Source organism: Bos taurus, chromosome 8, assembly GCF_002263795.3.
Source record: "Bos taurus isolate L1 Dominette 01449 registration number 42190680 breed Hereford chromosome 8, ARS-UCD2.0, whole genome shotgun sequence".
Classification (NCBI taxonomy): Eukaryota; Metazoa; Chordata; class Mammalia; order Artiodactyla; family Bovidae; genus Bos; species Bos taurus.
In genome coordinates, this window is record NC_037335.1 from 10254325 (window position 1) to 10271820 (window position 17496).

General features: G+C 41.9%; 1 protein-coding gene across 5 annotated transcripts in view; it reads left to right on the forward strand.

Annotated features, from left to right (window-relative positions):
• The window catches only part of FBXO16 (F-box protein 16), a 74378-nt gene that overhangs the window by 12516 nt on the left and 44366 nt on the right, over window positions 1-17496 (forward strand). For all 5 annotated transcript variants that reach the window (XR_808131.4, XM_059889279.1, XM_005209865.5 and 2 more), the window contains exons 3-4: window positions 4233-4268; window positions 15432-15638. Coding sequence is in view for 4 of the 5 variants with exons in the window: in XM_059889279.1 (XP_059745262.1) it covers window positions 4233-4268; window positions 15432-15638 (243 nt within the window). In the remaining variant the exon portion in view is untranslated. The remainder of the gene's footprint in view (window positions 1-4232; window positions 4269-15431; window positions 15639-17496) is intronic.

Genomic DNA, 17496 nt, shown 5'->3' on the forward strand with positions numbered 1-17496 from the left:
TAGTGTATGTACTATAAGTAGGTCCTTGTTGGTTATTTATTTTATATATAGCAGTTTGAATATGTTAATCCCAAACTCCCAATTTATCCCTTCAACCCTCTTCCAGATTTTTAAGATCAAAAATCTGATTGCAAATCCTTGGAATGAAGGCTTGCTCCCAACCAGAGACTAAAATTCTGAGTCTGCCTAAGGACCTGACAGTTAAATAATTTGTTCCAAATTATACTTCTTGTCAAGGGTAGAGTCAGAACCAGATCTGAGTTTGTCTAGTGTTTGTCTTTCTGCCCCTCATGCCTATCAGTTCCTGCTGCTGCTGCTGCTGCTGCGTCGCTTCAGTCATGTCCGACTCTGTGCGACCCCATAGACGGCAGCCCACCAGGCTCCCCCGACCCTGGGATTCTCCAGGCAAGAACACTGGAGTGGATTGCCATTTCCTTCTCCAATGTATGAAAGTGAAAAGTGAAAGTGAAGTTGCCCAGTCCTGTCCGACTCTTAGCTACCCCATGGACTGCAGCCTACCAGGCTCCTCCATCCATGGGATTTTCCAGGCAAGAGTACTGGAGTCGGGTGCCATTGCCTTTTCCTACCTGACTCTAATTGCCTTTTGGTGAAGAACTGGATTTGCTTGGACTCTGCTTAGACTTGGTCATTGGCCCTCTAAAGACCCTACCTCCCACCCTCTTTATTTTATTTTATTATCAATGACTGACTTTATTTATTATTTATTTATTTAAATATTTATTTTATTTATTTGTTTGACTGCACTGGGTCTTCATTACGGCATGCAGGATCTCTAGATGCGGAATCTTTTTAGTTGCAGCATGTGGAATCTAGTTCCCTGACCAGAGATGGAACTCGGGCCCCCTACATAAGGAGTTTGGAGTCTTAGCCACTAGACCACCAGGGAAGTCCACCTGCCACATTCTTGCTCTCCCACCCCTTCAAGTCGGTGCCCCTTTCTTTCTGATGCCTTCTGTTGTCATTGGACACCACGATGGTCCTCCCATCCTCCTTTTGAAAGGGGGTTGTCATCCTGGGACCTAATTGTTTTTTTTTTTCCCACTCTCAGGTCAAACCACGGGCAGCAATTCATTGAGAATGTAGGGCTTGAGGTCAGAATAGGGAAGATCAAGGTTAGGGGTCAGAATAGAAAGACCATGGTTCTAGCAGGGTTTCCTAGGTGTTAGTGATAAAGAATCTGCCTGTCAGTGCAGGATGTGCAAGAGACGTGGGTTTGATCCCTGGGTCAGGGAGATTCCCCTAGAGTGGGAAATGGCAACCCAGTCCAGTATTCTTGCCTGGGAAATCCCATGGACAGAGGAGCCTGGCAGGCTACAGTCCATGGGGTCTCCAAGCGTCGGACATGACTAAGCACTCTTGCACCACATGGCTTTCTAGTGAGGAACCAAGTATACTATTCAGCTGAACATACAGTCTGGAACCAATGATTTTTTTTTTAATCTATAAAGGTAACCCTTTGGGCCTCTGCTTATCCTCTCTAAAACAGAAAAATTGAACAAAAAGATCTTAAGATTCCTTTTAGCCCTAAAATTCTATGACATCTGAATCTCTTGTTGTTCAGTCAGCAGGTGTTTCGTTGAGAGCCTCCCCTGGAACCTGTGGATCATATAAGGGAAAGTAGCTGTAATTTACCCGGGAAGCGAAAGTGAACAGAATCACCTGGTGGGCAATAGCAAATCCTAGAAAGGCCAGGTGGAGCATGGGCTACAAGTGGAGGAGGAGTTGAGAAGAGTGAGACCAGTGGGCACCAGAAAAATGCTGGTGCCCGAGACTTGGGAGGGGAATTAGATGCTTGATAGGATTTTGTTAGACACAAGAGAAGGGTTCAAGAAATGTGTGAATCCTGATTGTTCTCTTTTTTTGGTAATTTTTTATTTTTTCTTGGCTGCACTGAGTCTTCGTTGGTGCACGAGGGCTTTCTCTAGTTGCAGCGAGTGGGGGCTACTCTCTAGTTGCCGCACGTGGACTCCAGGCCATGCGGGATCAATAGTTGTGGATCACTGGCTTAGTTGTCCCAAGGCATGTGGAATCTTCCTGACCAGGAATGGAACCCGTATGTCCTGCACTTGCGGGCAGATTCTTAACCCCTGGACCGCCATGAAAGCCCTGAATCCTGATTTTTCAGTCTTCTGAAAATGTCTATAGGTTGTTTTTTTTTTAATTTTATAGGTTCTCTTCTATTTTCTTTTTCTTTGTTTGCTTGTTGTGACCACAACATTGGCCTGTGGAACCTTAATTGCCCAACCAGGGATCAAACCCTCACTTTCTGCAGTGGAAACACAGAGTCTTAACCACTGGACCACCAGGGAAATCCCCTCTTCTATTTTCATCTAGAAATTCTAAGATTATCTGTCACTGTTATTTGAGGGTCCTAGTAGCCCAGGGGGCAGTTAATTAGGAGGGAGGAGAAAATGGTATTCTTTTTCTTCTTCTATAAAGTATAAAAAGTGTCTACCTGTGATATATGATATTCCCTGGTTAGTAGCAAAGATGGCATTTTACAGGCCTTGAGGTTGTTGTTGAATCAATTATTTCAGTCTCCATTTTGCCTGCCCTTTGAAAGCAGAATTTGAGAGTCTAAAAAAAGGAAGGAAAACAGATCTGTTGGAAGCATGAAACCAGCTCCTCATCCTCCTCCACAAAAGGGAAGAAATAGGCCTGAGCTAGTTTCTAAATAGGAATGTTCTGACAGTGTGAGAGAATTTAGAAAGTGCCAAGAGGAAGGGAAAAACATGGAGCCCAACTTTGAAAGCCGACAGAGGGCAGGGTGGGCGTGAGAGAGACAGTCACACCTGTTCCTGCTGTGTCTTGCTTCCTGGCTCCAGATCGCCCTCCTCTGCCAAACCTTCTCACTCTAGTTGTCCCTTCCTCACCCATTCATACAGATACACAAATGACTGAAGCTCAGGAAAACGCCTCTCCACTAATATGTAAATACACTCACATGGTAGCGATACATCCAAAGGATATTCATTTGTCACAAGCATATTCATTCCTTCCAGCAAGCTTGAGCACCTGTAATATGCCATGTACAGCACTCTGCAGTGGAGAAGTCAAGGTGAATAAGACATAGTTTCTGTCCTCAATGGTATATAACAACAAACCTATACAGATAAACACTGAGCTATAAGCCCAGAGGCGCACATATGCAAACATATAAGTAATGTACACCCACTGATATGTGAACTCATGAAATAAAAAAACAGAGTTGCTCACTCATGAATTTCACAAGTTCTAATACTAGTAATGCTGAAATATTTGGAGGGAGGTTCTCCGTTTTCCTATTTTTTTCCTTTGTCAGTTTTGTCATCACCTTTCAAATTCCAAAAATGATTCCACTTTATAGTTCCATTCTTTTCTAATTTCTTGCCTTTATTTATTTATTTGTGTGTGTGTGTATAATCAAGTTTTATTAAAGTATAAAGGAGATAAAGAAAGATTCTGACATAGACATCAGAAGGGGGCAGAAAGAGTGCCTCCGCCACCCACTGCTAGTCTTTAGCAGGAAGTTATATACCGACTGTAGTGAATAGTGAAGTCGCTCAGTCGTGTCCAACTCTTTGTGACCCCGTGGACTATAGCCTACTAGGCTTCTCCGTCCATGGGATTCTCCAGGCAAGAATACTGGAGTGGGTTACCATTTCCTTCTCCATATTTCTTGCCTTTAAAAAATAATTTATTCTCTACGATGAATTGATTCACATGGAGAAACTGAGAAAAAAGAAAGTTTGCCCAAGTTGTAATTATAGTTACCCTTTCAGGTACAAAATCTATCTCTTTATACTCAGTTGATAAAATGGAAAAGACTGGCAATATTTAGTGATTGATCCTTTAATGATGTCTTTTTAAAATTTATTTATTTTATTTTTGACTGTGCTGGGTTTTCATTGCTGTGCACAGGCTTTCTTTAGTTTGGGCAAGCAGGGGCCACTCTCTGGCTGCAGTGAGCAGGCTTCTCATTATGGTGGCTTCTCTTGTTGGGGAGCAGGGGCTCTAGGGCATGCAGGCTTCAGTTCTTGTAGCATGTGTGCTCAGTTGCACCGAGGCATGTGGAATCTTTTGGAACCAGGGATTGAACCCGTGTCCCCTGCATAGGCAGACAGATTCTTAACCACTGGACCACCAGGGAAGTCCTAATGATGTCTTTTTAATGGGTATTTTGAACCGTGAAATATGAAATCATTCCATCTTTTTTTTTTTTTTAATTGTAGGTATTTGAAGAAAGAAGAGCTCTGCTTGGAAAATGGGTAACTATTTAAAGTATACTTGATTCTAAGTCAAAAAGAGAAAGACAAACACCATATGAATATCACTTATATGTGGAATCTAAACTGAACCTACCCTCAAAACAGAAACAGACTCACAGACGTAGAGATCAGACTTGTGGTTGCCAAGTGGGAGGAGAGGAGGGAGCAGGACGGACCGGGAGTTTGGCGTTGGTAGATGCAAGCTATTACATTTAGAATGGCTAAGCAACAAGATCCTCCCGTATAGCACAGGGAACTATATCTAGTATCTTGGAATAAGCCATAATGAAAAAGAACATTAACAAAGGAGTGTGTATAAATCTATATATCTATATATCCATATCTAAGTTACTTTCACACTTCCTCAAAGGAAACACAGTCTCAAGGACCATTGTCCATGATCAAAGTACAGTAAGTCCACTATGTATGAATGAGTTCTGTCCCAAAAGTGAATTCATAGGTCCAGTTTGATCATAAATCCAACAAAGTTAGCCTTGCTGCTACTGCTAAGTCGCTTCAGTCGTGTCCAACTCTGTGCAACCCCATAGATGGCAGCCCACCAGGCTCCCCCGTCCCTGGGGTTCTCCAGGCAAGAACACTGGAGTGGGTTGCCTTTTCCTTCTCCAATGCATGAAAGTGAAAAGTGAAAGTGAAGTTGCTCAGTCATGTCTGACTCTTCTCGACCCCATGGACTGCAGCCTACCAGGCTCCTCCATCCATGGGATTTTCCAGGCAAGACTACTGGAGTGGGGTGCCATCACCTTCTCTAATCAAAGTTAGCCTTGGTACCCAACTAACACAATTGACTACATCCCGCTGTTTGTAAGCTTGCTTCTAGACATCCTGGGCTTGAAATTAAAAAACTGCTCTACTGTACTCTACACAGTACTGTAAAGTACACAAAAGCACAGCCACCTGTAGAGGATGGACACACATGACCGAGAACACCAGACACATGAACTAATGTGATTGGACATGCGAACACACATTTGCATCTTTGAAAGTTCGAAACTCAAATGTTTGTATGAGGGGACTTACTCTATCCATCTCTAGCCAATGTGTATTACTCATCAAATTCCTCTACAGTCTCATTGAGAGTCTCTTCCACCCAAGAGAACTGGAAACATGGTCATACAAAAACATGTACACTAATGTTCACAGTGGCATTATTCATAATTGTCAAAAATGTAAACACCCAAACGTCCATTTGGTGAGAAATAGATAAACAAAACAGGGTCTAGCCAAACAATGGAATAGTATTCAGCCTTAAAATGAAAGGCAGTTCTGTTTCAAGCTACTCACAGGAATGAACTTTGAAGACACTGTGCTACGTGAAATAAACCAGATACAAAAGGACCAATATTGTTTGATTCCACTTTTATGAAGTTCTTAGAATAGGCAAATTCACAGAGAAAGAAAGTAAAATAAAGGTTACGAAGGAATCGGGACGTTATTTAATGGGTACAGAGTTTCCGCTTGAGTTTTAAAAACAGTTCTTCAGACGGATGGTGGGGATGTTGCACAACAGTGCGAGTGTGCTTCATGTCACTGAACTGTACACTTAAAAATGGTTAAGATGGTCAATTTTGTAATATATAAATTTTGCCATAAATTTTAAAAGGCAAGGGCAAGAAAAAAGAATGAAGTACTATGCTACAACATAGATAAACTTTGAACGTAGTGTGTGAGTGAAAGAAACCAGACACCGAAGCCACCTAATATATGATTTCATTTATATGAAATATTCAAAATAGACAAATCCATAGAGACAGAAAATAGATGAGTGGTTTCTAGGGGCCAGGGAGCAGGGGAGGAGTGACTGACTGTAATGGGTATGGAATTTATTTGGGGGGTAATGAAAATGTTCTGAAATTAGACAGTAGTGATGGCTTTACAGCCTTGTGAATATACTAAAATGCTGGGTGGTGTGGCGTATGAATTGTACCTTAATTAAAAAAAAACAAATCAGGATCCCTTTAAAAAAATTATACTTGGATTTCTTTAACTGTGCTGTTGCTGCTAACTTGAAATAGTCCATCTTTAAAGCATACAGCCAAAGCCTTCTTTCCTTTGAAGGGAGCATCTTTGCCCCAGAATATAGTAGTACACAGAATATCCTACCCTGTGAGTTACTGAGATTCATTTTCCCGTATGTCTTAGTCCATTCCGGGTGCTATAACAAAACACTGGTGGGGGTGGGGGCTTATAAACAGCAGAAAACGTATTTCTCATAGTTCTAGAGGCCGGAAAGTCCAAGATCAAGATGCTGGCAGACTCGGTGTCTGGTGGGAACCTACTTTCTGGCTGAGAGACTCTCCATGTGTCTTCACATGACAAAAGGTCTAAAGGTCACTCTGTAGTCTCTTTAATAAAGGACACTAAACCCATTCATGAGGGCTTCCCTGGTGGTTCAGTGGTAAAGAATCCGCCTGCCAATCAGGAAACTCTGGTTCGCTCTCTGGGTCAGGAAGAGCCCCTGGAGTAGGAAGTGGCAACCCACTCCAGTATTCTTGCCTGGGAAATCCCATCGACAGAGGAGCCTGGCGGGCTACAGTCCACAGGGTCGCAAAGAGCCGGACACAACTGAGCAACTGAGCATGCATGCTCCCAATCCCATATATGAATGTGCTCCCTCATGACCTAATCCTCTCAAAGGCCCCACCCACCTCCCTGGGTCATTACCATAGGGTTAGGGTTTCAATTTAGGAATTAGGGGTGACATAAACATTTAATCCATCCCACCAAGACGAAGATAAAAAGCATTGTATCTTTCTGTTCTTATTTGTCTGATTTAGTCACCACTTCTTCTCTGTGCTGGTCTACAAGCTCCAGTTTAAGGAGATTTACTAACCTAAAGAAAAAAAAAAGTCATGTACTCAGTGTTTCTGGAAGACTTTACATATCCCCTGGAGAAGGAAATGGTAACCCATTCCAGTATTCTTGCCTGGAAAACCCCATGGACAGAGGAGCCTGTCAGGTTACAGTCCGTGGGGTCAAAAAGAGTTGGACAAGACTGGTCGACTTCACTTTACTTTTACAAGAAAAGGGGCCATATTGATTTCCTCCAGACAGGAAAACTGTCTAAAGGGTGGAAGAGATTCTTACCTGGAGAGCCTTTTGTGTCTTTTGAATTTTTAATCTTGTGAAGGTAATACCTATTCAAAATAATAATAAAATTTTATAAAATAAATTCACTAAAAATGGCAAAATGAAAAATACCCCAAATTTAAAATCTAAGTTTTTCTCATATTGTGTTTGTGTTTTTAAACTAACTTTGTTACCAACAACTTAAAAAAAAGACTTATTAAAAAAAGCAAATAGATAAAATAAAAAGAGATATCTTTAAAATGACTATATTTGCATTTTCATTCTACTTACTTTGAGTGGAAATTCCTAAATTAATGTAACTAGGGCCAATGTTCAGGCAGAATTCATTGGTATGGCTGACCTGCCTCTGTCTATTTTGATTGGTTGGTAGCATTGCCTGGAGAAGGCAATGACACCCCACTCCAGTACTCTTGCCTGCAAAATCCCGTAGATGGAGGAGCCTGGTAGGCTGCAGTTCATGGGGTTGCGAAGAGTCAGACACGACTGAGCAACTTCACTTTCACTTTTCACTTTCATGCATTGGAGAAGGAAATGGCAACCCACTCCAGTGTTCTTGCCTGGAGAACCCCAGGGACGGGGGAGCCTGGTGGGCTGCCTGCCGTCTATGGGGTTGCACAGAGTCAGACACGACTGAAGCGACTTAGCAGCAGCAGCAGCAGCATTGCCAGTTGTTAAACATTTTTAATATCACCCTGGATAAAATTCAAGGTCTTCAAACTTTTTAAAAGATCTTGTTGAGTCTTTTCTTTTACCATAACTAATAGAAGCATATATTTGCAAAGGTCACTGATATTTGCAAAGATCATTAATTATCTCTCTACTCCAATCAGTCAAACTGCAGGGTCAGGCATGGTTTTACCGTGCTCCTTGTTGTATATTGCTTGATGCTATCAGGCATTTAATAAATACTTTCTAAATGAATAAATGATACTCACTGGTTTTTCTCTTTTGCCCAACAACAAACTTATTCCATAAATTCACTACATCGTATGGTAATCTTTATACCTCCATGAAAGCCACATGAATTAAGTTTGAAGGGGATATTTCCAGTTTATTTTTATTCAGTTTTCTCTCTCCATTTTAGGTTTTAGGCTTTTTTTGTCTGTGTGTTTTATGAACAACATAACAGATGGATAGCATAAGGAATGCATTTTCAATAAAGAAGAAAGGAGAGAAGTAAAGATTCAGGTTTTTAAATTTTTTCCTTTATTTATGGCTATGCTGGGTCTTCCTCGCTGCACAGACTTTTCTCTAGTTGTGGTGTGCAAGCTTCTCATTGCCATGGCTTCTCTTGTTGCAGAGCATGGGCTCTAGAGCCTTCTCGTTTAAGTTGTGGCGTGTGGGATCAACACAGGCTCAGTAGTTGTGGCATACGGGCTTAGTTGCTCCGCTGCATGTAGGATCTTCCCGGATCAGGGATCAAACCCATGTCACCTGCGTTGGCAGGCAGATTCTTTACCACTGAGCCACCAGGGAAGCCCGAGGATACTGATTTTTAAATTTAGCATTACTTGGGATTTTCACTGTAGGACTCAAGTATTGGCTTTAAAGCTCAATCTCATATTAGAAATAAAGTCACTTTTAAAAACAATCTGGATAGTAAGGGGCAAGATGTAATGTGAAACCTATTCAATGATAGACAGTCCAAAAAGTATTTTATTTTTAGCCATGTGTGCATCCTCAGTCGTGTCTGACTCTTTTGTGACTCCATGAACTGTAGCCCGCCAAGTTCTTCTGTCCATGGGATTTTCCAAGCAAGAATATTGGAGTGGGTTGCCATTTCCTTCTCCAGGGGATCTTCTCAACCCAGGGATCAAACCCAGGTCTCCCGCATTGCAGACAGATTCTTTACCAGCTGAGCCACCAGGGAAGCCCAAAATATTATAACCAAAAGGCAAAAAATAACAACCTCTTCCTTCATCTTGACCTCACTGCCTGAGAACTTTCCTTCCCTTGGTGTGAGATGAGTGGTACTAATGCCCTAGCAATGGTCCTCACATCTTGAAAGTGTAGCAAGAATCCTTGTAACAACTACTCTGAAAATGGGATTTTCACAATCCTATTGTCAAGAAATCCCTATACAACGGCATTAAAAGTAACTATAAAATATAATTATGATATGATATAAGATAGTATTGTTGCTGTCTAGTCACTAAGACCCTGTGGACTGTAAGGCCACCAGGCTCCTCTGTCCATGTCATTTCCCAGGCAAGGATACTGGAGCCCGTGCCATTTCCTTCTTCAAGGGATCTTCCTGACCCAGGGATTGACCCCCTTTCTCCTGCTTGGCAGGCGTATTCTTTTCCACTGAGTCACCAGTGATGGCCATATAAGATAGTATAGCATAAAATAATACAGCATAATGTCATATATTAATTATATATGATATTAATATTAAAAAGGAACTAACTATAAAATGAGGTATCATACATGGTACCAGGATAAGAAAATGGTCCTAGCTGCTCCCTTGTCTCACACGTTAGATCCCTGGCTATGATGTTTTGGCTCTTTTTTCTTGAAGAGCTGAAGCAAGAGATGTGGGATAGATATATATGCTATGCTAAGTCACTTTAGTCGTGTCCGACTCTGTGCAACCCCACAGACGGCAGCCTACCAGGCTCCCCCGTCCCTGGGATTCTCCAGGCAAGAACACTGGAGTGGGTTGCCATTTCCTTCTCCAATGCATGAAAGTGAAAAGTGAAAGTGAAGTTGCTCAGTCATGTCCGACTCTGAGTGAACCCGTGGACTGCAGCCTTCCAGGCCGCTCCGTCCATGGGATTTTCCAGGTAAGAGTCCTGGAGTGGGGTGCCATTGCCTTCTCCAACTCAGTACCTGCTGCTGCTGCTAAATCGATTCAGTCACGTCCGACTCTGTGCGACCCCTGAGACGGCAGCCCACCAGGCTCCCCCGTCCCTGGGATTCTCCAGGCAAGAATACTGGAGTGCATTGCCATTTCCTTCTCCAATGCATGAAAGTGAAAAGTGAAAGTGAAGTTGCTCAGTCGTGTCCGACTCTGAGCGACCCCATAGACTGCAGCTACCAGGCTCTTCCGTCCATGGGATTTTTTTTTAATCTATTTTATATATAATAGATATATATACTACTATAGATAAAACAGATTAAAAAAAAACAAAACCAGCAACCTACTGTATAGCACAAGGAACTATATCCAATATCTTATAATATCCTACAGTGGAAAAGAATCTAAAACAATATATGTGTGTGTGTGTGTGTGTGCATATATATATCTGAATCACTATGCTATATACCTGAAACATTGTAAATTAACAATGCTTCAATTTAGAAATTTTTTTAAAAAAGAGAAAGATACTGGGCGATTACCAAATTCATGTACAGTTAATTCTTCCATGGATTATCTACTTTTTGGATTATTCCCAGCACCTTTTAAATTCCAAGGGGATTTTCCCCAGCCATTAAGCATTCTTCTCAGTCATCTACCCACCTTCAACTGGTAGAAGTTCAAGGCATGCAAATTCATTTTCTATTAGCCTAAATAAACACAATTAGAAAGGAGAAACCCCCGAGGCAAAGAACACCTATCAAAGCCAAATATAAATTATCTTTGACTGTTATAATCAGGGAAATAAATGAGAAACCAATGTAATTATCTTTTTAATCTCTAGAGGGAAAGGTTTGAATGTTTTCTTTTATAGATTTCTTCAGCACTTTATAATCCTAATGTTCTTTTATATTCATTCTAAATCACTGTTCTTCAATCTGAGCCTGTTCTCTTCTTGTGGGCACCCATGAAAATAATTGAGCTGAACTCAGTCCTCCCAAATGTGCTTCCTGTCCTTGTTAATGTACAAACATGGTAACTTTATGCTTTGCAATTTAATTATTTGCATATTAATGATTTACCCCTCATGCTTAGTATTTTTAACAGCACTATGATATTTTATAACAGGGGTCCCCAACCTCTGGGCCACAGACCCGTTGGTACCTCCCATCAGATCAGCAGTGGCATTGCATTAGAAATAAAGTGCACAATAAATGTAATGCTATGGTTTTTCCAGTAGTCATGTATGGATGTGACAGTTGAACCATAAAGAAGGCTGAGTAATGAAGTATTGATGCTTTTGAACTGTGGTGTTGGAGAAGACTCTTGAGAGTCCCTTGGACTGCAAGGAAATCAAACCAGTCAATCCTAAAGGAAGTCAGTCCTGAATATTCATTGAAAGAACTGATGCTGAAGCTGAAACTCCAATATTTTGGCCACCTGATGCGAAGAACTGACTTAGTTGCTGGGAAAGATTGAAGGCAGGAGGAGAAGGGGACAACAGAGGACCAGATGATAGGAAAACATCACTGACTCAGGACATGAGTTTGAGCCAGCTCCAGGAGATGGCGAAGGACTGGGAAGTCTGGCATGCTGCAGCCCATGGAGTTGCAAAGAGTTGGACGTGACTGAGCGACTGAACTACAACAAAATGTAATGCTCTTGAATCACCCCGAAGCCATCCCTCTCTGCCTGTTCCCCCAGTCTGTGGAAAAATTCTCTTCTATGAAACTGGTCCCTGGTGCCAAAAAGGTTGGGTACCACTGTTTATAATATTAGGACTTTTATACATATTTTCATTTATTTAATCTTCCCAGTAACTCTAAATTTAGATATAATTTATTCTCAATGTATAAATGAAGAAATTAAGAGGTTCTTAGTGAGACTCTGAATGGCCTCATTCCCAAAGCCCCCATGCATGCTTAATGCCATATTTTCTCTTATCATGTTGCTGAGCTGATCCACTATTGTGAGGCATTTGGGGTTATTTCTGATTTACTGTAGTGCTAATTATATCCCATAAAATTTTTTTCGTAACCTTAATCATCCTAGGTCCCCATGTAGCTCAGTTTCTACAGAGTAGCACGTAGCACCGCCCAAAGTAATTTTAAAGATGAATACCAATTTTCATGTTGTCTCTCAAAGAAAAGTCACAGGGGATCCAATTCAGAGCTCATAACAATACTTACCAGATCCCCTTTCTTCATTCCCCAGTTCTCTCACGCTGTATAACTGCCGGAAAGGCAGTGACAGTCTAAACCACCACAAACTGCCTTCAAGCCAAAACCCTGCAGCCCTCCTGTCTCCATATGCCCCCACTGGCTCCTTGTTTTAGAGATCACCGCAGCATCGTGGGCTGGTCCTTCCCCTGACCTTTACCACTCTGGTCTGGCTTCTCTATCACTCTAATAACCCATCCCCAAAGGAAAGACGTCTCATTTTATGTTAGTTGGAAATATGTTAGTTGGACTGTGCAGAAACAGGCCGAGAGGAAATCTGGGAACATTCATACATGAGTACATTTTATTCATTTATTTGTTAAGTTAAGGTTTCTGATTTTTTTTTATTCATTTTAGAGTCCCCCCTCCCTCTTGAATGATAGTGTCCAAAGTGAGATTCATGAGCACTGAATAGATCTGGTAACAGTGAATAGTTTTTGTTTTATTTAAAAATCTTTGGTTTGGCTGCTCTGGGTCTTTGTTGCAGCACACAGGCTTTCTCTAGTTGTGGCATGTGGGCTCTTAGTTCCCTGAGCAGGTATCAACCCTAGTCCCTTGCGTTGGAAGGCAGGTTGTTTTTATGTATTTGTTTATGGCTGAGCTGGGTCTTCGTTGCTGTGTGCAGGCTTTGTCTAGTTGTTGTGAGCATGGGACCACTCCTCCCTACTTGCAGGATGCAGTCTTCCTACTGCAGTGGCTTCTCTTGTTGCAGAGCACAGGCTCTAGGGTGCTTGGGCTTCAGTCGCCGTGGCATGTAGGCTCAGCAGTTGTGACTCTCAGGCTTAGTTGCCCTGCAGCACATGGAATCATCCCAGACCAGGGATGGAACCCATGTCCCCTGCACTGGAGGATTCTTAACCACTGGACTACCAAGGAAGTCCCACAGTGAATGGTTTTAATCAAGAGGTACTCCAACTAATTAAAAAAAATAGATCCTATGATTATAAAGAAGCTGACTTGTCATAAGGTGTGTCAAAAATACATTTTTACTTTATATGCCTTTTTAGGTGGTCAATGTATTTTATGATTACAACTAAAGTATTATAAAATTCTGATTACTTTATAATAACTAGCAAATATCTATCAGTGAAATGCAACAACGTATAAAATACAAGTAGCCCCAAACTTCCATGTTTTCTCTTCTCTAGTGGACTAAAGAAGAAAAACAGAGATTTAGACTCTGATAACAGCTCCTTCAGCTGCTAGCTGTTCACATAAGAACCTTTCTTTTGATTTTGGCCAGCTCTCACGTTCTCATCTTTGATCAGTCACTGATCTTGGGACTGGCTTGGGGTCATCATTGGGGAAAATTGTGAAGTAACCCAAGCATTTGTTTGGGATGCCCCAGATTGCTTTGGCATGTACTTCCTGTCTCTGGCACTCTTTTTTTTCCAGGTCCTGCTATCGACTTTTCCTCTCCAATCATATCAATCATTTTCATATTAGTAGGACTTTAACTGGGGCTTCCCAGGTGGTGCTAGTGGTAAAGAGTCCGCCTGCAAATGCAGGAGACCCAGAAGACGCAGGTTCGATCCCTGGGTTGGGAAGATCCCTTGGAATAGGAAATGGCACCCCATCCCAGTATTCTTGCCTGGAAAATTCCATGGACAGAGGACCGTAGCGGGCTCAGCAAAGACTCAGACAAGAGTGAGTGACTGAGAACACACACACACACACACACACACACACACAGGACTTTAACCCTATATACTCCCCCTTCTCAGAGATATTTGCTCGTATTGCCTTATCTCTAATTGTGAACGCAAAGGTTTGTTTCTGGTCCTGGAGTTTTAATCACTAATGAGCTGATATAGAAACTGCAGGGGGAGACTGACTGCCCAGGTGTCTTCTCTTAAGGTTGTACTGGCTTAAGATGCTTTGGCTTAGCAACTTTTTGGCTTTACAGTGATGCAAAAGTGATAGACGTTCAGTAGACACCATATTTAAAATTTTGTATTTGGGTTTTTTTAGGAGGGGTGGCTAGCCATGTGCAGTAGGAAACTCATTTATGGTGCTGGGCAGCCAGTGAGCCACAGCTCCCAGTCAGCCACTCGGTCACAAGAGTACAGGCCAAATACACTTAAAACCATCAGTACCTAGACAGCCATTCTGGCTTCACATTCGGTGTGCTTGTGTACATGCTAAGTTGTGTCAGTCGTGTCCAACTCTGTGCAACCCCATGGACTGTAGCCCACCAGGCTCCTCTGTCCATGGAACTCTCCAGGCAAGAATACTGGAGTGGGTTGCCATTCCCTACTAAGTCAATAAATTACATGAACTAGTCAACACTTTATTATAAAATAGGCTTTGTCGTAGATGATTTTGCCCAACTGTAGGCTCATGTGAGGGCTTTCCTGGTGTCTCAGTGATAAAGAATACCCCTGTCAATGCAGGAGACTTAGGTTTGATCCCTGGGTCAGGAAGATCGCATGGAGGAGGGCATGGCAACCCACTCCAGTATTCTTGCCTCGAGAATCCCATGGACAGAGGAGCCTGGTGGTCAACAGTTCATAGGGTCGCAAAAGAATTGGACATGACTGGGTGACTAAACAACAGCAACAAGCATCAGGGTTCATGTAAGTGTTCTGAGCACATTAAGGTAGACTGGGCTAAGCTAGGATGTGTGGTAGATTAAGTGTATTACATGCGTTTTTAATTTATGATATATTCAATTTGTGATGGATTAATTGGGATATAGCCCCATCAGAAGTTAAAGAAGATCTATATTTTACAAGTCTATATATATTCTCAGTTTATGACTATGACCAGCTCCCAAATTTTTCTGTAACTCCAAGTTTTGAGGTCAGGTGCACATCTGTGTCCACACCGGCCTTGCTTGGGCTCACACACACAAATGTGAGAAAGAACAGGTAGGTGGCAAAACGTGGGGTGTACTCGTTGGGGAAAGAAATGCATGCAGTTCGTTAGGAATAAGTTACTAAACTTTCTATGCAGTTCTTTCTCTCTCTCTGGTGTCAGACTAAACCTGGAGCTTTTTTTTGTTGTTGTTCTGCTTTGCTTTTTTCTTTTTTCCAGTTTGACAAATGGACAGACACTCAGAGGAGAAGAATCCTGACAAGCCTGTTAGAACGCTGCTCCCTGTCACAGCAAAAGTTCTGCTGTCGAAAGCTTCAGGAGAAAATTCCAGCAGAAGCTCTGGATTTTACTACCAAGCTGCCAAGGGTGTTATCTTTACATATCTTTTCTTTCCTGGACCCTCGAAGCCTTTGTCGTTGTGCACAGGTACAGATGAAGAAGCAGTGTTGGGTGTTCTGTAAAGACAGCCTAGAAAACACTGAACCTTGAGGGAAAAAAAGAAAGCATGTGTACAAAACCGAGCACTGACAAGACGCTCACTACGTTTAGTTTGTGCAGTTTGAATTAGCCCCATCGCTTTGTGTCTGGTTGTGCATTTAGTGCTCAAAGGGGAGAAAAAGTAAGCCATCACTAAATGTCCATAAAATAGTATTAGCCAGTTGGGGAAGTGTATACACATGTATATAATGGTTCATCAGCAGAATAGTCTTATACTGCACAGCAGAGGACCATAGTGTAGAGTGCAGGCCATTCATAAATAGAAAAGCTCGAAATAAGATGCTAATGTGATAAATACACGGAGAAGGCAATGGCACCGCACTCCAGTATTCTTGCCTGGAAAATCCCATAGACGGAGGAGCCTGGTAGGTTGCAATTCATGGGGTCGTGAAGAGTTGGACACAACTGAGGGACTTCACTTTCACTTTTCACTTTCATGCATTGGAGAAGGAAATGGCAACCCACTCCAGTGTTCTTGCCTGGAGAATCCCAGGGACAGGGGAGCCTGGTGGGCTGCCGTCTATGGGGTCGCACAGAGTCGGACACGACTGAAGCAACTTAGCAGCAGCAGCAGCAGGGAAGGAAGGCTTTGTGAGTGATCTATAATATTCAGAGCCTCAAAAGAAAATGTATAACTTAAAATCTTGCTTTATTTATTGTATATATTTTGTATATATATTATATATGCTTTATAAATAAAGCAAGATTTTAAGTTGTGATTATAAAAATTAAAATTTTCCCCATAGAGAAGAAAACTGTCAATAAATAGAAACAGTAAACAGGAGGGAATTCCCTGGTAGTGGTTAGGACTCAGTGCTTTCACTGATGAGGGCTCAGGTTCAACCCCTGTTTGGGAAACTAAGAACCCACAAGCTGCTGCAGTGTGCCCCCCCTCCAAAAAAAATTAAGATAAACAGGGGAAAAAACATATTGCCAGCAAAGGGGTAATTTTCTTATTTTCTAAAGAACAACTATAAATCTACATTAAGAAGAAAAAGAAATCAAAGCCTGGCAGAAAAATGAGCAAAGGAAGTAAACAAATAGTTCACAGAGAGAGAAGCAGATCTTTCTAAAATCGGTAAAACGCTTAGCTTCGTTTTCATGCCATCTTTTGTGACTCAGATGGATTGAGTTTCTTTGTTTCTTCTTTTAGTTTCTTTTTTAATGATCATATTTTATATTGTTGGGGGTGTGGGGAAACAAGCACCTTCATATGTTGTTGGCAGATAAATTGATGCAAATACCAAGGAGAGCAATTTGGTAGTGTTCAATTTTTAAACAAAGATTCCTGGACATTCCCTGGCGACCCACTGGTTAGAACTCTGTGCTTTCACTACCAAGGATGTGAGTTTGATCCCTAGTCGGGGAACTGAGATCCTGCATGCCATGCTGCTGCTGCTAAGTCACTTCAGTCGTGTCCGACTCTGTGCGACCCCATAGACGGATTCTCTAAGCAAGAATACTGGAGTGGGTTGCCATTTCTTTCTCCAATGCATGAAAGTGAAAAGTGAAAGTGAAACTGAAGTCGTGTCCGACTCCCAGCGACCCCGTGGACTACAGCCTTCCAGGCTCCTCTGTCCATGGGATTTTCCAGGCAAGAGTACTGGAGTGGGGTGCCATTGCCTTCTCCAGCATGCCATGAGACATGGCTAAAAACTTTAAAAAAAATTTTAATTAAAAAAAATTAGATTACCTTTGGCCAGTAGTTCCACTTCTTGGAATTTGTCAGATGCCTATACTTCAACACATGCAAAATTTATGTCTGTATAAGAATACTGCATCATTG